Genomic DNA, 23,387 nt, shown 5'->3' with positions numbered 1-23,387 from the left:
AGATGTAATTTTAAAAGTTGAATGTTTATAAGTTGGCAACATTATGCCTGGAATGGAAAAGTTTCCATTTGTTTTATCATCGACGTTTATCGTAAAAATATCATCTTATTGTCCTTTTGTTTATATGAGTTTTGTTTTAAGGTTTCTGAGATGGTTTGCGAATAAAACTGATTTATGTACCAGATGTTCTTGTATTGCCTTATCTCCTACGTATAAAAATACAATTGTTAGGGTGAATGTGAAAGTAACATTTAAGTAGTTCATTCAAGCAAACTGAAGAAGTGACTAACTTTTTAATCGAGTTCAATGTTTAAGAGTTTTCCACTTAAAATATAGTTTTTGTAAGAACTGAAAATCTACTTGATGACTTTGATAATTATTACGGTCCCTTTGTGTGCTTTGTTACTCAATCCCTTCTAAAATGTATACACCCGAACATTCATTAATGGGTAGATCATAATTATTACCATGTGGTTTGTAGGCCGCCCATAGGTTCTACCACGGAAACTTAACAGCGCAATGCATGGCGCAGAGCGGCACCTCAGGCAGGACCTTTGAGCTAGTGTAAAGATCAACGCTCAATCCCTCTCCTTATGGTAGGACGTATAACCGAGTAGTCACACATTAACAGGCCAAACCTCAAGCTTATTAAACTAAATTACAATACGTTATGTAACAATTCTCTCAAACACAATCATTGTATCGAACAATCATTAGAGTGCGAGTATGCACTAATTATAGCGTCCAGCTAATCCAAGGTTACTAATTAAGCTAAGCAGGCTTGCAGGCCACAACTAGAGATCCTAATTAATAGTCGGTGTGTTTGTTGTGTTCGTAATGATATGTTACTGGTGAGGGCCGATGTCGTGGTGGCTCATCAAATAGAACTGCTGTCGCCGTAGTGAGCGATGGCGAGTTTGTGCTGAGATTGTAGATCAGATTATTCAACAGCGTTATTGTAAGTATTATTGTTGCTTAGCATAATACTAAACAACGACTACTGAACTATTTCTTCAGACAACTGATATGAACGTGAAAGAAATGTGAAATAGAGATTATCCTTATTGTGTTTTTTCTACTCCTATTTCGATTATTTTTTCTTACACATCAATTTGGATAACATAAATACGTAAATACTTAGTACAAGGTTGAACATAAATTTTACGGTTAAACGACTTCGGTATAATCAGAACAGCCCCAAAAAAGGTATCAACGTTAAATAAATACAGTTTTAATGCGGGCCTTCTAAATATACCCGACTGTTATCAAAAGGATTGCTTTCGAATAAATATCGTGTTTCCAAGTCCGGCTCCCCAGGGGTCCCCTTAGTAGGGATATTGCGTTTCTAAGGGTCCACGGAGGTCTGTTTACTACACTTACACTTTTAAAGTTAGAACATATTTTTTGCTTGAGTTTAGATAAAGAAAGATCGCGATTCAAACACCTTTACTCGTAACTGAGTTGTTCATGAAATACGGCTTGGAAGTCAGAGTGTATTTGTTTAAATTGTTTTTTCTTTCATCCCACATTTTCAGGAAGCGAAAATCAAGATAATTTGTAATGTAAATGTAAAAAAATGTTTGATGGAATCACGAATACATTCTCACAGCGGTGATGTAGATGTGTTAGCTGACAATTTGTTGCAGGAAAAGTCTGCAAATCATTTTAACAGTTATTGGAACGGAAAAAATTTAAGAGGTATGTGAGGATCCCTACACATACTGCGTATTACATTACCAAATGGAATGCCCAAAATGTACTAAGTTACTTTGTTTTTAATTAACGCTCTTTTACATATATTATGAGTAAAAAGTGTCATAAATAAATATTTCATTGAAATAGTCCATCGTAAATAATGATTACAATACCTAAAACACAATTCCTTGTTATAATTATCCACCTCGAAGCCGGCCACAACAAACTGCAAATGATTATAAATTTATCTTACATCACGAAATCGGTAACTCTATCTTCTGTTAATTACTGAACGTTTTATAATTACCCGTAATTAATCCCGTGACAATACCCTTCTCAATTATATTACTTTTAAATTTATCCTTGAAACATAATCGCTTCGACGATAAAGCTGTTAGAAATGGGCATTTTTAAAAGTAAAATTTGATAAAGTCTATTAATAATGTTTCAAATTTTGACGTTGAAAAGAAAATGTTTTTAAAGAGATAAGTTACGAAAGTTTAAGTAAATAAAATCAGGGTAAATTTGTCATGGTGTTGTGTAACCGTCAGTCAGCCCGCACCCGGTTGCCCGTTATTATATTAAAAACAAAAACGCATTAGTTACGCGTCTCTATCAGGATAGCCCGACTAGATTCAACACATTACTTAATGATAACTAGTGAATGCATGAGCCGATTCTGATGTACATATATTGATTATGGGTACCGTTAGAGGTGTTATTGCAAGTTATGTATGAATTATAATGAGAGCCCCCTAGAGGCTTTAAATTTTAAAGTTTGCTGAAAGGTCTTGTATTTATATTTAAAAATTTAGCTCTTGCTATAATATTCGTTGTAGTCAATTTTCAGATAATTATGTACCAATTTCAACCTCTCGGAGAAATATATTCGACAGTACTTATAAACTTCGTCTAAACTTTACCAATTATTTACTCAAGAACCATAAATCGAGACCTAAGTCCGTCTCTGAAGGTCTAACGTGCTCGCATCATACTTAGGCCCAAACAATACAGTGGCCAGGTGATAATAAATCTTATTGCGGCTTATTAAGGCATTAATTTGCACGATCAATTAAAACTTAGTGGAACAACTCGGAACTACAATAAAATAGATTAAAATGTAATTTGGTCTTGTCTCCCCGACGCGCGACGCCCGGCGCTCGTCTCCCCGACGCAAATGAACGTTTGTTTTGTTCTACAATTGTATAATTGTACAACGTTGTACTTATTAATTAGCAACTAATTAGTTATAATTATGTTGTAGGAGACTGGATAATTTAGATTGGAATAATCCTAGTATTAAAATTAACATCTTCTCGGTATTCAAATTAGAGCAATGAATTGCGAATTGAATGCATTGTTTACAAACTGTTGGTTGGTTCGCATTTTCAATAGCGAAATTATTGTAACCAAATAACATAATATTTAAAGGATTTTTCTACATTTTTGTAAAATTTTCTTTTCGGTTTTATTAATGGGATGCAATTTATTTATCATTTTGTTGATCCGATCAGAATGCTGTACTTTGTGGGCACACCTGAGTCTGAGCCCTTCATTATGATAACGTATCAATCACGGTTCGCGATTACTGGGTCAGCAGGATTTATGCTCTCTTAGCATTTTTATGGAAAAGTTGGATGGGATTCTACATCTCATTTCTGAGCATGTTTCGGTTCGGTGTAATTACTTTGCGAAAGTAATCCGAGATATTACGCTTGAGTTTTAAGTCGATGCCAAATCCCTAATTCATGATATAGACAACAATATTTGAATCTAATCAACCATACACGAGTATATATTTCCAACTAACTAGGAAGAAAACTGTGTCGAACATTGTCCAGCAAGTCCTTACCCATACCTTGAAAACTGGCGACAAACATAAATATCGTAGAATCCGTTATGAAGCACACTCAAACACGCCGCGCCTAAATAAGCATGTGCTTTACGCAGGTACGGCCCAGTTGTAAGGGCCTGTTTGACTTGTGCTCGATGACAGGTGACACAGAAGATCAACTTGGCAATATTTGTGCTGCGCTAAAACAATGTACTTTTACAACAGATCGAAAACTGGCTGTCTAGTTCAAATATTATGATTTTTCCAATGTTTAGACATTTTACAAAAACATTATTTTTATATTCTTTATTAGTAGTAAAGTTTGTGAAAGCAGATATGAATGGTTCTTCTGTACTTATCAGTATAATGACAAGACTAAGGGTAGCGATTGTTCTCGGTTCGGAGGACGTTTAAGACTCCAGTGTTTTGTTTAAGTTAACACTCCCCAATCTCCTTACTGCCAAGGGTTAGGTAAACTGGCTTCTGAAAGTTTTTTCCTTTGTGGATACATCGAGGGCCTGATGTGTGTTACGGCTGTTTTGAATGCCCCTAATGTGTTCCCTAAAGATCTGAGTGTTTGTGAGTAAATAGGTGAGAATGTGTGTAAATATTGTTACAACTTACCACATAAAGTAACCTAGCCTACCATCGTAATTCTACCAAAGTAAGAAAGATGTAGGTTTTCCTGCAAATATGTCAAGAGCACAGGCATCACACCAGAGAACTCTACCTTATTTGATAAAATATAAGTTGTGCAACCATAAATAATATCACTCAATAAAATAAACAAACCTGAACTGAAAAGTAAAATTTAATTTAAGAAAACGTTTCGAGAGACAATAAAAACAAGTTGATTTCCATAACTTTTAATTTCGTTCATCCTTGGGCTTCCCTGCACAGGGTACGAACACTGTCTGCTGCGTAAATAGGTCGGGGTAGCGGCAGACGTCGCGCCACCGCTGGCGCCAGCACCCGCTGGAGAGCCACGGAGTAGGATACATGTGCAGAACGGACAAGTAGGTAGAGTATGGTGGGACATATTATCATTGCAGATGGAGCCAAGGAGAGGCAGATGAGTGAGTTTTGTTTTTAGTGTGTTTAAATGACGAAAAAAGGTTTTGGTTTAACGACCTCTTATTATTTAAAAATGAAGATTTCGATGAGCACTGTTTGAAAATTAATAAAGTAATGTTTTTGGAGTTATTTCAAATATGTGTTCTTTGTTCATAAATTTGTGTTAATTATACAGTTTCATGAAACCTCTGAGAGACAATATGCAACTAGGCATAAAATTGTGAATCCGTATCAAAGGAATCTGTGCCAAAGTTACTGCAGACGAATCATTCCTCGTTGATAAACTTACCCTATTGGTATGCTCAGAATCACGTCGATAGCCAGCCAATGGGGACGCAGCCAAAAAACATTCTGACCAATCATGGTAAGGGAAATACATACGTTGATCCAACGGCGTCAGAGACTTTCAGATATTTTGTGTCAGTTGGTGTTTTGTTTAACAAAACAGTTTAATTTGTGTGAAATAATGCAAAGGTTGTTTGTTTATAGTGTGTAGCGTCAGTGTGTGAACATGATCATCATCTATATAGATATAATATTACTGATTATCTTGGTAAGTGGGCTGTGACGTAATTACCTAGTTTTATTTTGTTGTTGTCATTGCTTGCCTTATACATACATGCTGTAGGGGTATATAGCTATTGAGTTGTGTCATGACAGTCTGACCAGCTTTTTAGCTTCACCAATTTGACTTCCCTTGTTTTCATTGTGATCTTCTGAAATAATTTGTATTTCTTCTTTGGGTAAACATATTGGTGCGACTTGATTGATATGTTCCTTCAACCCACTCAGCAACAATCTAGAAGCCAAAATTTTTAATAACAAAAAGGCACACTATTATGAAACTAAAATTAAAAGAGAAACCACTACCTACTTAATAATTCCCCGCGCATGTAGGAAAACTATTAAGGAAACGTTAATTAAAATTAGTTTGTAAGTTTTTAAGAAGTTCTGATACATAAATCAAATAAAGTTTATTGTTCGCTTTTTGTTTAACACGTTAACTACAAGTACTAAGGGACTTGCCTTTTTTGTAAGTTTTGTGTCACATTCAGAAGAGCTATTAAGCACGATTAGATGAATTTCAGCTCTATCAGTTCCATAGCTTTTTAGTACAAAGACACACACAGTTTCCTCATTTCCATTAACTCTAAATTAATCAAAACGAAATATCTTACCACCATTTCTAAACGCATCAAAATTCACTCTGTCAAGAACTATAAAGAAAACTTTCTTTACCTACCAAAACTGATTTTCGTAATGAAACTGTTCAAATCTTCAAACTAGAGCCTGAATGTTCGTCTGTAAATCCCAGTCGTCCTTCCTCCTATAAACCCAATGCAGCAGAACGTCCTCGATGGTTCGCGAGGCGATATCACATTGTTTCCGATGCCGGAGTGCTCGTTTGCGACACCTGTTTACTACGAACTTTATTTGATAGCGTCATTCAGGAATCTGTTGGTGAGCGCTAAAGGTAAAGTTATATCTTGTGGAATTGTGTAGAGAGGACTTTAGGATGTAGAGAAATGGTTGCTAAGACAGATGAATTAGTACTTTGAGAGTTGAAGGAATGGAAGTTCCCTCGATTGTATTATTAAAAAATATTTTAATTTAGAATTAATGATCAATATTGATATTGTTATATATATATTTTAATTTTAGAGAGGGAACGTTAGCCAATTCTTACATATAGATAGGTAATTGCATAAGCCATTGTTTGTTCCAGTTATGTTTGACGTTATTCATGTGTGGCTACTGCGTGTACCGGGTCAACAGACTGAGACAAAACGGAGAGGTTAGTAAATTACAATTGAAATTTAATATGTAATGTCAATTAAAATTCAATCAATTATTTATTTTAAGTAAGATTGAATGCACCTTATGTTCTTCATGAGCTCCATAAAAAAGGAAACATTTACAAAAATAATAATAATCTCTTTTAATCATCAAAATCCAAACCTTTATAAAGACTAAAATCGTTCGAACTAACCTAGTCTGCATGCTATAGAAAAAAGAAATAAAAAACTCAAGGTCTACATAAGAAACTAAAATATTGAACGAAAAACAAAAGTTAGTTAAAAAGATAAAATGTATTCGAGGCCGGCAGCCGACCGCATTGAAATCGAAAGAGTAACCACAAAAGCCAATTGGAATCGGAAAAGTATCGAATATGACGGCACAGGCTTTGGGGATTTGAATGATAAACAAATATTTGCCGACTCCTGATTTACTTATATTCTGTGAAACCAACTATTTATTAACATTTGTTGGATGTTTTTGCGACGATTGTGCGAACAGTTTTGCATAACAGAATTAGTGTTCAACGTGGATGGGTTCGTATGGTTTAAAAAAATGGTTTGTTTATTTGATTTAGTGTTTGGTTATTAAAAAGAGTTCGTTTTTCTCTATAAGGGGAAATATCCAGTTGTGCGCTACAACTGGATATTTCCCCTTATATTTAGTGATATGGTAACGTTATAAAACAAAAAAAAAACTAAGTAATTTTTGTCACATAATAAAGGTTTATAGCACGAGGACTCTTTTCCAAAGGAATAAGTGTAATTAGTCAGCTGTCGAAGTTATTTCTCTAAAAACTGATAGGTACATGAAAATCTATCATAAATAATCCAATCTTTATTTTACCAATTCTAAATAAAGAAAATGTTTCACCCCAAAAACAAGAGTATTCCATTATGATACGACAAATAGCAAGTTGTAATTATTTGTATTTAATTAGAAAGCAATCTAAATCTGGGGATTGTTTAACTTGGGCGCGTCATTGTCAACATTCTTTAAACAAGTTGTATTGGGTTATCAAAAACTTTCGACTAATTTTGCTTTGGTTTTAGATCGCGATATTGCTGAGGCCTACTAAGGTCGTGTTCACACACAAGAAGGAAGGGACTTCGACTGAAGAACTAAGGTGGGTTGGCTTCTTAGATGTGATCTCTAAGACTCGATGTGATCTAATTTATTTTTGAATCTAGTATTAGTTTTTTACTTCGAGTGGGTTATTTTATGATTCCTCGTACGAAAACCATGTAAAAAAAATCCGAGAGCCAAGAATGAACCCAGAAAATCTTAAAAACGTTTTCGCTTTTCCAGAACTGTAGTGGCTTACCAGAACCCTTTCACTGGGGACTACTGCGTGCACAAGAGCCGCGCAGGTCCTAAGGGCTACCTGAACAGCCTGCAGCCGGACTCCCCGGACAGCGGGGTCTCGGACGAGTACGAGCCGCTGCACCTGGACCCCGTGGGGCCGCAGCCCCAGCCCCCACTCCCACACGTGGAGCAGGACCGCATGCCCCCCGGGATCGTTGCCATGCCGCAGGTACGGGAAGGTATTTAGATCATCATTTTTACACATTCCTGTATTCGTGTATTTTGGTTTTTGAAAGGTTATATTGATTTTTTTAAGAATATTAAATAGAATCTACACTTCTTTTACTATTAACATTGCAGAACATAATATGGTCGAAAATCTTTCTGATATGCCTTTCAGAAGCTTAATGTTTGTTGCTTATATAGTATGTTCAACTGTAATTTATTCGTTGCTTTTGATGACATTTTGCTGCGCATTTTTTGTAGACATTTGGGAACAGAAAATTCATTCCATATTCTTAGAATGATGAGAAACCGGCGTCCGAAATTTCATAATAAATCAATCACCGTCAACGGGATAAAATGTTATTCGTCCTAGCTTTAAGGTTAATTACAGAAAATTAACATAAAGGCGTTCAAAATAACGACAGCCTTCAAAAATGTAAGTTAATTTATCTAAAGCTCTTAATATAATCCTTTTACGTAACGCTCTTGTACTAATGGTGTTCTGAGTTTAAATTTCAAATTTACTATGAAAGAAGTAGTAGGTAAGAAGCTTGAGGCATTAACGGAGTCGACGCGGTCACCATGGCGCGGCGTCGGGATGAGGGACTTCAGTTAGGACACTAGAAGAAGACAAAATACTGGAACAACTTCTGTATATTTTTATATTATGAGAATCTCACATTAAAATTACAAAATTAAAACATTTTATACTAGTGCAATGTATCATTAAATATTTGTGTATAAACAGTAATATATCAGTTCCAAAGGCTACCTCAAAATTTTACAACGGTAGCATATACCTAAGATTTTTTTTAAACGTTCCAATCGAAAATATTAAAAATCTGGAAAACTCTCGAGGTGCCTAAATCAAAAGATCAAACCTTTGGGACTTAAAAGTTAATAATTAACAGCAATGAAAAAGATTTCAAAACAATTCGACATAAAGGTGTAGAGTGCATCCACAAATAACACATCCCATGGTCACCCTACAGGAACGTTTGTAAAATTGAGCGGGATAATGCCGGGCCGGCGGGTAACGGTGCAACTTTGAGAGAACTATCGGCTAATGCCAGCCAGTAATAGCCCCTAATGATTACACCGGCTAAAACTACACCGGCTAATGACTATAATCTCAATTATGGACAATTACAACTTTACACAATTATCTGTTAATTGGATTTTTCGTGTTATTTCGTGTGGATAAGTGTTTATATGGTTTTATTTTATGAAGATCATAATGGTTTCACTAGTTAAGCATTACAATTGTTTTTGACATGAGATAAGACATATTGCAAGATTTTCTTATTTATACACCGTGATTTTTTAGTCGTCTTACAAAAGCAGCCCTGTTCATGTATCCGATGACTAGAACACGTTCATGATAAAATTATGAGATTTGAATAAATTAAAAATGCAATTTTCATTCAATATTATGATGCAATTCGTAGTTTTTTAGAAACACAGCTCTATTGCGAGCGCGGTCCGAGCCTTGTAACACTGGTGAGGGGGTGGGCGACGGCGTTTGTATAATTTCTAAGAGAATATTTCAGATTTCTCTTGTTTATTTTTTCTTCGTACTTATTATCTTAGTTGATGATAAATAAATAATAATCGCGCCTAGGGGTATTTTACGTCGGATACATGAACTGGGCTACTTTTGTAAGACGACTAAAAAATCACCGTGTATTACTTAAATTGAAAACTTCATGATTTCATTTTATTTTATATTAGCTTGTGGCATAGCATAGCAAAAGCAAATCACTAAGAGTTTGTCGAACAAGACAACAGCGCAACTCTGAACATTCTTGTTTCAACAATTGATTGATAGAATTGGTCTGTGAAGATCCCAATTCCGGAACTCCCTATTTCATTAACTTTATCACTATGCTGTTCTGTGACTGATATTTATTTACACGATAATTTACTTGTAATACTGAACAAGAAATTCCTCGATTTAAAATCGCCCCTAACACCAAACAGGTATGATTGACAATATCCCTATTCACCAAGTACACGAGCTTATGAAGGATGTACTCCATAAGGAAACCGAGCACATTAAGTATCTCACTAGATAGATGTGATGACGTCACGCCCGCGCTGCGCCGCGCCCGCGATACGCCACGTCACGCGCGTTTTGTTTAGCCACGCACGTTTTTGCAACTGTTTGCTCTTTGTCAACACACGAACATACGTTACGTGCAAACTGAATAGGGTTGAAGGTTTTTTCATGAGAAATGTTGCAATGAGAATTTACTTTTTCTATTTTTTTTACTCTTTTCCTTTCTGGTTTCTTTGACTCTTATTTATTCGGGACTCCTATGAGCTAGTAAGCTTCTACATGTAAAGAGTATATAGGAGAATATATTTTAGAGAAGTATTCTTTCAAGTTAAGTTCCTGTGGAGCAGTCTCTTACCTCTTAAGTAACTGTATTATTGCAGTTGTGGAAGACAAACACTACATGGCGTAGCGCTATGCTTTTCTGCTCTACCCTCTGACTTCAACCCTTGCTTGTTCCAGCCTGACTACACCATCAAACTGCAGATGAGTCCGGAACTCGAGGACAACAGCGTGAACAAGACTTGGAACTGGAACTACAAAGAGTATCAGATCTGAAGACATCATAACCAACTTCCCATCATATCCTGATAAACTAGTAATATATTTTACGGTATTTTCCTCAAGCATAAACCCAGACATACAAATACGAAAAAAAACCATTAACACAGGTCACTTCTTCCTCTATTTCCATCGCTGATGTACATCCTGGTGTGAGAGCTTGGGCCGCCGCGGATTAGGTCTATGGGATGGCTTAAAACACTATAATAAAATCTCTGATGTTTCGTTTTCCTCCCGATTTTCCTTCACCGTTTTAAGTAAGAGATTATAAGTCCAAATGACACTTTCTACCACACATACAGACACACACTTTAGTCACAACAAATTCCAACTTAGTACTCAAACGTGATTATCCTTTTGAAGACCTGTTTAAATTGCTGCATTATCCCTTCAAATTACTGCTATTATCCTCTAAATATCTTCTCCTAAATATTAATAAAGCTTGCAATTATAACTCAGGTAAAACCTACAGCAAGTCATTTAAATGGACGACGACAATTGCCTTCTCTTTAAATAAATACCACCCACTCGTCAAATATTTAACTTAATCAAATTAAGCTTGACTTTGCACCAAAAATATATTAGAATATTTCATAACTACTAAATAACATTCCAGTCTAAAATAAGTAATTCCAAATAAACTAAATATTTTGAAAACGAAACCTACTAATTAAAATAGTTAATATTAATTAAATTGCCAGACACTATGCAAGCATTTGTTAATCATTATTAATAACCGTTTATCACAAAACTAGCTGTTGCCCGCGACTTCGTCCCCGTGGGTAGAAGATATAAGTTATGATTTATGCCTGCCCTGATTTTTTCACATTTTCCATTGTATCTTCGCTTCTATTAGTCGCAGCGTGATGGTTTATAGCCTAAAGCCTTCCTCGATGAATGGTCTATTCAACACAAAAATATTTTTTCAATTTGGACCAGTTGTTCCTGAGATTAGCGCGTTCAAACAAACAAACAAACTCTTCAGTTTTATATATTAGTATAGATTATTCTTATATTTGCTAATATTTATAACCTCTTGAGTGCCAAAAGAGGTACTTAACAGTGTAATATAACTATAGATTGTCAAGTGAGATGGAGGTTTATTGTCCAGTTAAAGTTACACAAAGGATCGAGTAAGCACTGAAGGACTACTTAACAGATTTAACTGAAGAAATTCGAGAGCACTTTGGAAGGTAAGAATAGTGCTTCCGAGACATTAACAAGATACAATGGCTTTAGTTTCGTAACGCCCACGGAAGGAATTCTTTTGCGTTTCACGATACTGTTTTGTCATCTGTAAATTGTCAGTCGTTTCAGCGTTCTCATCATTTATCTTATCTCACAAACATTTATATATACTATCGTTTATCAATACCAGTTGCAGGTTGGCGAATGTCAGCCAGCAAGCAAGTCGAACTGTAATATAATTTATATCGTAACGGATTTCAGTTAAAACCCGTTCTAAACCATACTGTACAGGCTGATATTGACATAAATCTTGTATGTTGGCTTGTATTTTGTTTGGAGTTTAGCTTTTGTGAATATCACACATAACAATTAGGATCAATATCCAAATACTGATCCTTATTGGTACAGAACGCGCAAATCACGTCAAGAGGATTAAACCTAAGCCCAAGTTTAATTGGTTTGCTAACAATGTTCTTTCAAACTAACCTCCGTCAATGTACCTTCATTAATTAACGATAATTAACATTTCCTGCGATTTCTAAGTAATCTGATAGATTGTAACGATGTTGAACAATAAGTTCGCGTCCATTGTTAATGTAAACAACTGTAAGCCAAAATATGCTCAAATAATTAAATAAGTAAAGTTATATTATAATGTTCTCATGTAAAGGAAATTTTACGAATATTGTTATTGTATTAAAATGATATACGCTTGTGTTGTGTACGGCGCAAATACATAATGCAATTATGTGGAGTACAGTGAAATATAAAGATATAAAATAAATATATTATTACCTAAAATGTATTGTTTTTTATTGAATATCTCTCAAGTAAGTGTTTATTAATTGTCGTAAGGTATTAGTTATATTGTCGTCCAATATTGTAGGAACCTAAGGCTTTGTTGCCGCACTCCCTGAATACGGGGAAATATCTGCAGGCAGAAATGATATACGTTTAACTCCCCTGTCATGTGAAACCAGTGTTCTGGGTACACGTCCAGTTCGTCTCACTGATTAGATCAATGGATACTCTATTCGCCTACTAATGCGTATACAGATTCCGCGAAGAGTTGGTTTGGGTGTGTAGTTGACCTTGGTGACGTTTGACGAGAAACTTTTGTATTGATTCTAACTTAAGTCAGCTATATACGACGTTCCACATAGAGAGTCTCACACTATCCGGAAATGATTTAAAAAAGTCACAGAGTCTTCCACAGAAACCTTTTGTTTACTTTAGGGAGTGATGATACGTCTCCAGGCCCAAGACCCACCTCAGACAAAGCTTACTTAAATAATACTTATCAAACTTTAATTCAAAGTATGAACATAAAGCATACATTTTCGGTACCCCAAGTTCCCTTTCAAAAACCTTCGAACATTCCAAGCGACGTCTGCGCCTCTGGAGGGAGTTAGGGTAGCTACACTGACCGCCTCATATGTAAACCCTACGCACAATAAGGTAATTTGGAGCCTGAGTCCAGAAAAGCTAGCTCACCACCAAGTACCAAGTACATAGACCCTACGTTCCGCCGTGACTGCAGATGTGCTCAGGTGTAAGATATCTAATAACTCCTGTGATCGGGAGCCGAGTCTTGTCTACATCACATTATTTGATTTATCTCGCCGACAGCTAAATCTATTGCTATTCGGAAGCTGTAGAGACTGTTAAGGACGGTTTACAGCCTAAGCACCTACTTTTTTATTTATTTGACAAAATTGAAACAAATATCAAAAATCAATCAAGTACGAGTCGGACTAGCGACAATCAGAGTTCTGAAAAATAGACGAAAGAAAATTTTGCAAAAATCTTTCTCCATTTAATTTATGACTATATGCGTTTGTCGCTATAGCAGAAATAGAAATACATCACGTGTAAAAAAAAATCAAGTGTCATGATTAACTAGCTATCAAAGTACATGAGATGTATGCAACCTGGTGACAGACGGACAGACAACGGAACCTCAGTAACAGGGTTCCGTCTTTAAACTGCTCGGGACTTAATAATGCAACAAGAATACAGTTTTAACTAAATGATCTTAAACTCATTGTTACGTTATTGATAACTCAGAAACCTGGAAATAAAGAACGACGTTGCATTATTTATAATATATTTTTTTTCAATTACACTCAATTATTGAAAACAGTATGGAATAACATTGGCAACAATTGAAACCTGTAAACATCATTAATCAATGTTATAGGCTTTAGAATAACCATTACACCGCAATTTACATAATTTAGAATAATTAGAACATTTGTATGTTATCTACCAAATTAATTTGTCATGACGTCGAGTAGGGATGTGGAGCTCTGTTACCAAAAATAAAGGGTATCCGAAAAACAATAAAAAATATGTAAACCACAACGGGTACAATGCAACTTTAGAATGATTTCGAATAGGAGTGTACAAGTTTTATGAATGGTTTAGTGTTACATTTTCTTTACAATATTTTAATACATGTTTTTATGACAGTTTATACATAACTTATGTTGTTGTAGTTTGATCATTATTCAAAAGATGGCGTTATGACTGTGACGTCACCTTTCTGTATCGCGGTGTTAAGATTTTCGAGCAAAGAATGACACCGCGGCTACGTTTCATTAAATTTGTCTTCTCTGGATCCTAGTGTTTTATTTATCACAAGTGACATTAGGGACGTATACAACTTTACATGGTCCTATCGAGTCGGATAAAGTGAACTAGAAGTGAGTGATCAGTGCCGAAGTGTTTGAAGTGAATCTCGGTGTGGAGACCAGGGTGAATCGCCGTGAAGCGCCGCTCACCCAAGCTAGTGTGCAAGAGTGGAGTAAGCAGTGGTGACCAGTGGTGTGCAGCCGGGGAGTGTGGACCAGCAGCCGGCGCAGGGTGGCCTGAACTGGACAGGGCCAGTGGAGCGGAGTTGGCGCAGGGTTGCTGGACGTCATCAGCACCAGCAGAGGAAGTGAAGCCTGTGCGATAGCGCAGCAGGCAGCCCGTTCTTGGGGCTACGCAGTCATCACGGATTTGGAGTCAGCGCTAGTGCCAGTGTGGTTTGTTAAAGACTAAGTCGTGAGTACTATCTATTTGCTAATGTGCAAGTTTCAAGATAGAAGAAAGTAGTCTTCTAAAATTATTGGACTTAATAATTTTTTCAGTATCGTGGATGTCTCTAGTATAAATTCTAGGATGTTACTATTTGTGTGCTGATTGATATTTGTGTCTGTTATTATTAGTGGAAATTTGTCTTTGGTGGTTATTTTATCTTAGTCGAAAATTTTACATTGAATTATTTCAATTATTTGTTGTTTGAACATTCAAAGTCATGGAGGCTATGTACCTATAAATTGCAAAATGATAAAAGGGTTCTTATAGAAAAAGCTCAGATAAACTTTAAAAAGGCGCCTAAAGATCGAATAACCAAAATATATGTTGAAACTAGATTAGAATCACTTGAAGCTTTGTGGAAGGAATTTTCATCAACTCATAATAACATAGTGCAGAATGCTTCAGATGTTCAGCGAAAATCTGATAAATATTTTGTGGATGATATTTATGATATTACCGAAGAACTGTACATTTTCCACAAAATTCAATTGAAAGAGGTTTTAAATAAATTTGGTTATTATAGTTCAGATCCGAAGTCAAAGACAAATGACCACACAACATCTAACAGTGTTAAGTTACCAAACATATGCATTCCAAAGTTTTCTGGTAACTATGCGGAGTGGACAACCTTTAAAGATTTATTCACATCGTTAGTACACAAAAATGATAATTTAGAAGATGTTCAAAAAATGCATTATTTAAAAGGTTTATTGTCGGGAGAAGCAGAACAACTTGTCAGGCATATTGCAGTCACTTCAGACAATTATAAAGAATGTTGGTCGTTGCTTCACAGTAGATATAATAATAAGCGATTTCTCTCCAATTGCTTGTTAAAGCGCTTATTAAGTCAGGCTAATATAATAGAGTCCTCAAGTAGCATTAAGGGTTTACTAGACACAACTATGGAATGTCTGAATGGTCTGAAAAATCTAGGAATTGACATCAGTACGTGGGACATCATAATCATTCACATTATTAGCTCAAAGTTAGATTTTGAATCTCGAAAACAGTGGGAAACTAAATTGAGTTCTAAGGATGAGTTACCCGTACTTTTGGCATTCAAAGATTTTTTGGAAGCCAGATTCCGGGCCCTCGAGTTTTTGAATGCCGGGACAAACAAACCTACTGCTAGTGTTATTAAGAAAGCAACAACGCACCATGTCATTAGTACTGATAATAAACCTAACGAAGTGACTTGTCCATTCTGCGAGGAAGGTCATAAAATTGCACATTGCAAAAAGTTTGCAAAGGAGAGTTATGAAGCTCGTCATAACTTTGTACAAACCAGGCGTTTATGCTTCAATTGTTTAAACTCCAACCACTCTATTAAGTTTTGTCGTCATAATGGCTCATGTCGTATATGTAAGCGAAGACATCACTCACTACTACATCCTCAGTCGGTCTCAAACTCAGCCGTCCCTAATGAAAACTCCCACATAGCAACTGAAGTTAAATCAGCGGTATCCAGAGTTCAGGCATCGCTTTCAGAAGATGAACCGTCACCCTCTAATTTAGTATCATATTTTTCAAAAGGGTCTTTACCTAAACAAGTTTTGTTAGCTACTGCTCTTGTCGAAGCACAGACAAGAAGTGGCTCTACTCAACTGCTGAGAGTGCTATTAGATCAAGGATCTCAGGCATCATTCATAGCAGAATCAGCAGTGCAGCTTCTAGGACTAAAAAAGACTCCAGTGAAGACGGTAATATCAGGAATAGGCGGCGAGAAGAGCGCGTTTGCCTCTAAGTATGCAGTCACAGTGACTATTCACTCACGCCTAGACCCTAGTTTTAGTATCCAAGTGCATGCTTTTGTTTTAGGCAGCATAACATCGATTTTACCATCTAAAAAATTAGAGGTGTTCAGTTGGCCGGAGCTGACACAGATTACATTAGCGGATCCAGATTTTCACACACCAAGTAAGATAGACATCTTACTAGGTGCTGAAATATATGGCCAAGTTCTGAGAGAAGGTTTAATTAAGAGTTCCCCAAACGCACCTATCGCTCAGAATACTGTACTTGGTTGGATCCTCTCTGGACAAATCTCAACAAGTGATGACCCTATTCATTGTCATCATGTCATTCACAGCAACTCAGATCAGGCTGATGACAACGCACTTTTGCGACAGTTTTGGGAAATAGAGTCTGTCATACCTGATCAGAAAATACTTTCTGATGAGGAGCAACGTTGTGAGAACATTTTTGCTCAAACTACTCACCGTGATAAAGAGGGTCGGTATGTAGTTAATCTTCCCTTCCGCGATCAAGATCCGCAATGTCAATACGGAAGGTCCAGAGATCTCGCAATAAGAAGATTCCATCTGCTTGAAAATAAGTTCAAGAGAAATCCAGAAGTCAAAGCTCGATATTCTGAAGTCTTTCAAGAGTACATCGACCTTGGTCATATGGAGCCTGTACCTAGTGATGAGCTTAACAATATTTCAGCTGTTTATTTACCGCATCACGCCGTGGTACGTGAAGACAAAACAACAACCAAGGTTCGAATAGTGTTCGACGCTTCAATGAAAGGTCTAAATGGAGTGTCACTTAACGATGACCTCATGGTAGGCCCAAGGTTACAACCGCCGTTACGTCATATCATTATGAGATGGAGAATGCATCCCATAAGTCTCTGTGCTGACATTGTAAAAATGTACAGACAGGTGAAGGTCTCTTCTGAACATGCGAAATTTCAGAGAGTAGTGTGGCGTGATGATCCGGAATCTGTAATAAAGGAATATAAATTAGTAAGAGTTACCTTTGGTACAGCAGCAGCTCCTTACCTTGCAGTGAAATCATTGCAGCAAGTAGCAATCGACGAAGGTGGAAGTTACCCTGACGTATCTGAAATTATAAAAAATGACTTTTACGTCGATGATTTAATGACAGGTTGTCAGACAGTTGATCAAGGATTACATCTACATGAAAGATTAACAGAAGTACTCACCAAAGGTCAATTTCCACTACAGAAATGGGTAAGCAGTTGCAATGAATTGAACGAGAGAATTCAAGGTCATGCTGAAAGGACAAAGCAGAAGGAAGAGCAGGAAAGGGATATCAAGCTGGACTCAGTGGTGAAAATTTTAGGAATTTCATGGGATCGTCAGAGTGATGAATGTAAATATTCAGTGCAACTTCCTCCACAGCAGTTTCCAGTTACCAAAAGAAGAGTAATCTCCGACATCGCCCGGCTATTCGATCCTCTTGGATGGGTCGCACCCTGCATCATTATCTCGAAGATCTTCATCCAAAAGCTCTGGCTTTCTGGTCTAGACTGGGATGCAGAATTAACTCCAGATCTTCTTAGCGAATGGGAAACTTACCGTGCAAGCCTTGTAGAGACGAATAAGATCAGCATTCCGAGATGGATTAATACGAAAGCCGACGACTCATTGATGGAGTTACATGGATTTTGCGACGCGTCAATTGCCGCTTATGCTGCTGTAGTGTATGTCAGAACCATTGATGCCGAAAGAAAAATTCATGTTAATTTAATTACTGCTCGAACTAAAGTTGCACCGGTTAAGCAGCAGTCAGTTCCGCGTTTGGAGTTAATGGGAGCAGTCTTACTCTCTGAACTTATTATTGAAGTCGCTAAGGTGATGAAGATATCACCTCCTCATATACGCGCTTGGACTGATTCATCAATCGTGTTAGCATGGCTCAGTAAACATCCAAGTCATTGGACTACTTTCGTTGGAAACCGAGTCTCCACGATTCTTTCTCGCATTGACAACTCACATTGGGCGCATGTCCAATCAACGCATAATCCTGCAGATCTTGCATCCAGAGGTTTGACACCACAGGAACTTGCATGTAGCTCACTGTGGAGTCAAGGACCACCGTGGCTTCATGAAGAGACAATTGAATACTCAAGACCAAAGTCAATTGTCACTAACACGGAGAAACGAACAATCAAGGTGCACGTCGCGACTGAAACTCAACAGGAAGTTCCTGTATGGACAAAGTATTCCACTCTCCAAAGGTTAGTGCGGGTGATTGCATATTGTAGAAGAGTCTTGAGATGGAAGGATCAAGGTGGCCAAAGACATGACAAGTATTTAACTCCTGAAGAAATACAAGACGCAACAAAAACATGTATAAGACATGTTCAGAGGCAAGAGTTTGATGAAGAAATGAAGGATATTAGAATGAAAGGAAGCGTGAAACCTAAAAGCAAACTGAGATGTCTCTGTCCAGTTATTGATGATGAAGGTATTCTTCGTGTTAAAGGACGTATTCAAAATGCCAATTTGGATGAGGCTGTCAAACACCCCATCATCTTGCCATCTAACAGACATTTCACCGATTTAGTAATTGATGAAACCCATAAAATGACTTTGCATGGAGGACCAACACTAATGCTGAGTCATTTGCGTACAAAGTATTGGATACTGTCAGCCAAGAATAAGGTTAAGGCTTATGTCCGCAAATGTGTTAAGTGTAAGCGGTACTCGGCATCTACTCAAACCCCGTTTATGGGTCAATTGCCAAAAAGTCGAGTCACTCCCGCTAGAGCGTTCTACCATACAGGTGTAGATTTTGCTGGCCCCATCAACCTTAGAACATCAAAGGGTCGAGGTCACCAATCGCACAAGGGTTACATTTGCGTATTTGTATGCATGGCAACCAAGGCCATTCATTTAGAAGTCATTAGTGACTTGACAGCACACGGCTTTATAGCCGGCTTCAAACGATTTGTGGCTCGTCGCGGTTTTGTCGCAGACATTTGGAGCGACAACGGTACGAATTTCGTTGGTGCTTCCCGGGAGCTTAGACATTTAGTTGCTGCGGAGAAGTCGTCCGTAGCTGCAGAAATTAGAGAGTGGTTGGGCAATAACAGCACCTCCTGGCACTTTATTCCACCTCATTCCCCGAATTTCGGTGGTTTGTGGGAAGCCGGAGTGAAGTCAACGAAGTTCCACCTGAAACGCGTGATAGGTAATTCAACACTTACTTACGAAGAAATGTCTACACTGTTGTCTCAAGTAGAAGCTTGCCTCAATTCCAGGCCGTTATCAATGTTGTCTGACAATTCCTCAGATCCTACGCCTTTAACACCCGGTCATTTTCTGATTGGTGAGCCTCTGATAGCGGTTCCTGAACGGAATTATGAACACTCAAACATCAGTAACCTGAGACGTTGGCAGGTTACTCAACGCATGTTGCAAGATTTTTGGAGACGGTGGTCTGCTGAGTACTTGGTTCAGTTGTTACAGCGTTATAAATGGACAAAACATATTCCAGAACCCAATATTGGAGATGTAGTTTTGATCAAGGAGGATAATTTGCCTCCTGCCCGTTGGCTTTTAGGTAAGGTTGTAGACAGACACCCTGGTTTGGACAAGGTTACAAGAGTAGTAACTCTCAGGTGTAACGGATCACTTATTAAAAGACCTACATCAAAATTATGTATCTTGCCTGTCGCAAAATGATGTGATTTCATTTCATGTTAGTTAAGTTTCATGTCACGATAATTTAAGAATTTAAGATGTTTAGTTATTATTTAGATTTGCCCCTGGCCTCATGGTGGGTGGTATCTATGCAATTTGTGAAAGGACATAACGCTATTATGTCCTTGGTGGGTGGCATGTACAAGTTTTATGAATGGTTTAGTGTTACATTTTCTTTACAATATTTTAATACATGTTTTTATGACAGTTTATACATAACTTATGTTGTTGTAGTTTGATCATTATTCAAAAGATGGCGTTATGACTGTGACGTCACCTTTCTGTATCGCGGTGTTAAGATTTTCGAGCAAAGAATGACACCGCGGCTACGTTTCATTAAATTTGTCTTCTCTGGATCCTAGTGTTTTATTTATCACAAGTGACATTAGGGACGTATACAACTTTACAAGGAGAGTAGTTTTGTTGGACTTTGTATCAAATTTAAGATCAGCATGTACCTACCTTGACAACTAATAAATAAATTTTTATTTCCGTTTACATTTTTTTTTCAGTCCATATAACAATTATCTGTGATACATAATCTAAATAAAGTTAGCATCCTCCTCTCTTCTACATTGCCGTACCCTACAGGGTCCATAGTGTACTATACTTATATTATGTAACACCTGTATAACATATGGAGTGCAATAAAATATTTATTGAGTATTGAGTATCCGAAACATATGACTAAAAATATAGTCGCGTCAATAATTCCAATCCTACACTAAGGCCATCTGCATAAAATATGTCTGTTAATCAAAATAGGCTTAATATCCGTAACGAATCCAACAAAATATAATTAGTTATCCGCATTCAGACTTCGTCTTAAACTAATATTAATGCAGTATGACAAAACTCACTGTAGAGTCTACCATAACTACGAAAGTGTTACTTAAAATGGTGTTTATAGGCTTTCAGATACGAAACTGTGTATGCATGACCTCCCTTACTTTACGCTTGTTTGCATCAGTCGCGCGTTTAGTGACCCCTAATTAAATAATCCGTAAAACCATAAACATTTGGTTTCAATATCATTGTAATAGTTAAACAAAATAGTTTACACTCGTTTCTGATGTTAATTGATAGAATATATTAATTACTACCTAATTTTGTATTCATGTGGTCGGTTTTATATGTTAATGATTGTATTTTTAGTCGACGAGATAATGATGGCGACACCGCATGAATTCATAGAGAAAGTCTCTTGTTGGGTCTAAAACAAGTTGAGCTAATTCGAACCAAAGTCACCGAGTAGACGATTTTTGGACGAAGTTACCTTACGAACGTTCATTTAAAAAGTTTAACATAAAATTTAATCTACATACTTAGAGTTCGAGAAAAATAAGTCGGCCATAAAAACACATTTCCTAAATCTTGCTCCCTTTAAGTCAAGTGATGCTTAAGCATATATCCGAAGTGTAGGCAGTCCTTAACCGCTCGGAAGGATTGCATACGTCAACAGATGCAAGTCAAATGCACGAGTCGTATTGACTCGCTCCCGTATTGACTCGGGACTCGGGAATTCGGGAACGAAATAAAACCGAGATTATTGAGAATTGAAATGAAGCGAAATATGAGAGCTGACGGCGTTCTATTGTCAGCTCAAACGCGGTTTCGCGAAAGTAATATTTTGTGATTTTCCCTCTTAAAAGAGTACTCACTCTTTTGGTTATTTTTGGTTTTAGATTTCATTTTTATTTACCGTGTCTTTAAATACTTAAATTGTTTTTGTTACAACTTTTTCTGAATAATGTTTTTTTTTAGAGATAATAAGTATTGCGCCTAGCAATAGTATATTTAGATGCCAGTATTATTAGCTCGTTGTTTGGCAGAGTGTTTTCCTAAAAATGAAGGCTTGCTTTATACAAGTTATTTATTTATGTCTGGTACTAAGAGCGATGTTAGCATAATGTTGAATATTCTGGTACTTTAAGTACTAGTCGTAAAGCAACACCGCTGGAGTAAATCAACTTGAAATATACCTGTGAATAGTACAGTCCTCTGCAAAGTACTCAAATATTCAACTTAAGTCACTTTGCAATATCGAACAAAAAAAATATTTTTGTAATTTTATAATTATACTAGCTGACCCAGCAAACGTTGTTTTGCCGAATATTTTTTTTTTCTAGTTGTATGTATTTTTAATGCCACATTATAAAAAAAATAAAAACAAACAATTTCGTCCAAAATTTTTTTTTTTGTGAGCAACCCTTAGGGGTATGAAAAATAGATGTTAGTCGATTCTCAGACCTACTGAATACGCATAAAAAAATTGGTAAAAATCGGAGGAGTACGGTAACTAACATCGCGACACGGGAATTTTATATATTAGAAGATTATTTGAGATATTAATTGATGGGTGGTGGTTAAAGGAAAAAAAACGCATTTTCAACACATAAGGTTCAGAGGCAGTTAACCAATAGGTTAAGTATCGAAGACTTTCTGAATGATGTATGAGACATGGAGTAAGGGAGAGCATATTCTAAAAAAGGAAATATGCTACAACAAGTAGGTATTAAGACTAAATTTACTTATAACTTATAAATTATAAATACAAATTTATTGTTGTTTACTAACACTTCTCATTGTAACCGACTGTACATCCTTCATTCGCTAAGTCAGCGATATAAAACTTATCTTCGAGGTCAATAAAACTTATCTGAAGGGGGTTCTATCACAAACCGAGCAGTTAGCAGTTAGCTGTCAACTTTGTTATGATACCCGACACGAGTCAATAAAGAGGGAACGTGGTTATTGTACCAATAGGCGGGAACAGGAAAATAGTTTTGGGAAAACAGCTCTTTTTAGATGGCCACTTTCCTCATCAACCAAGGTGATGATACTTAATGTAACAGTTGAGATTCTTTGTATTGGATTTATAGCTTTTTTTTTGTCATTCTTGAGTACTTTTTAACAAGTATTAATTAGTTTTCTTATTTTGTATTTTTTACTTCTATGCTCATTTTGGAGCAATTTTAGTAATAAATATAAAGTAGTTCCCAAGTCAGTAGAGTACAGTAACAGGAATATGGATAAACTATTTTGACGCAAATTATTTTCATTAATTAACTCTGATTATAAAATTTTAACACAAACGAATCTAAAATAATTTCTA

The 23,387-nt window shown here is 36.6% G+C and overlaps 2 protein-coding genes across 3 annotated transcripts; both read left to right on the top strand.

The window, feature by feature from the left end:
* Window positions 1–4,769: 4,769 nt before the first annotated feature.
* LOC113503200 lies at window positions 4,770–11,133 on the top strand. Of its 2 annotated transcripts, none has more exons than XM_026885059.1 (5): window positions 4,770–5,156; window positions 6,330–6,398; window positions 7,453–7,526; window positions 7,709–7,934; window positions 10,449–11,133. In XM_026885059.1, exons 1-5 carry the CDS (start codon window positions 5,115–5,117, stop codon window positions 10,542–10,544), a joined length of 507 nt encoding a protein of 168 aa, XP_026740860.1. In that variant the 5' UTR covers window positions 4,770–5,114; the 3' UTR covers window positions 10,545–11,133. The 2 variants fall into 2 exon arrangements, with proteins under 2 accessions (XP_026740860.1, XP_026740861.1); XM_026885060.1 differs by having other exon boundaries at window positions 7,709–7,944; window positions 10,449–10,508.
* Window positions 11,134–16,163: 5,030 nt separating this feature from the next.
* Window positions 16,164–20,254, top strand: LOC113503124. Its single transcript, XM_026884943.1, has 3 exons — window positions 16,164–16,215; window positions 16,353–19,760; window positions 20,067–20,254. Exons 1-3 carry the CDS (start codon window positions 16,164–16,166, stop codon window positions 20,252–20,254), a joined length of 3,648 nt encoding a protein of 1,215 aa, XP_026740744.1.
* Window positions 20,255–23,387: the final 3,133 nt, after the last annotated feature.

This window comes from Trichoplusia ni, chromosome 18 (genome assembly GCF_003590095.1).
Source record: "Trichoplusia ni isolate ovarian cell line Hi5 chromosome 18, tn1, whole genome shotgun sequence".
Classification (NCBI taxonomy): Eukaryota; Metazoa; Arthropoda; class Insecta; order Lepidoptera; family Noctuidae; genus Trichoplusia; species Trichoplusia ni.
This window is presented reverse-complemented; position numbering and strand designations above follow the sequence as displayed.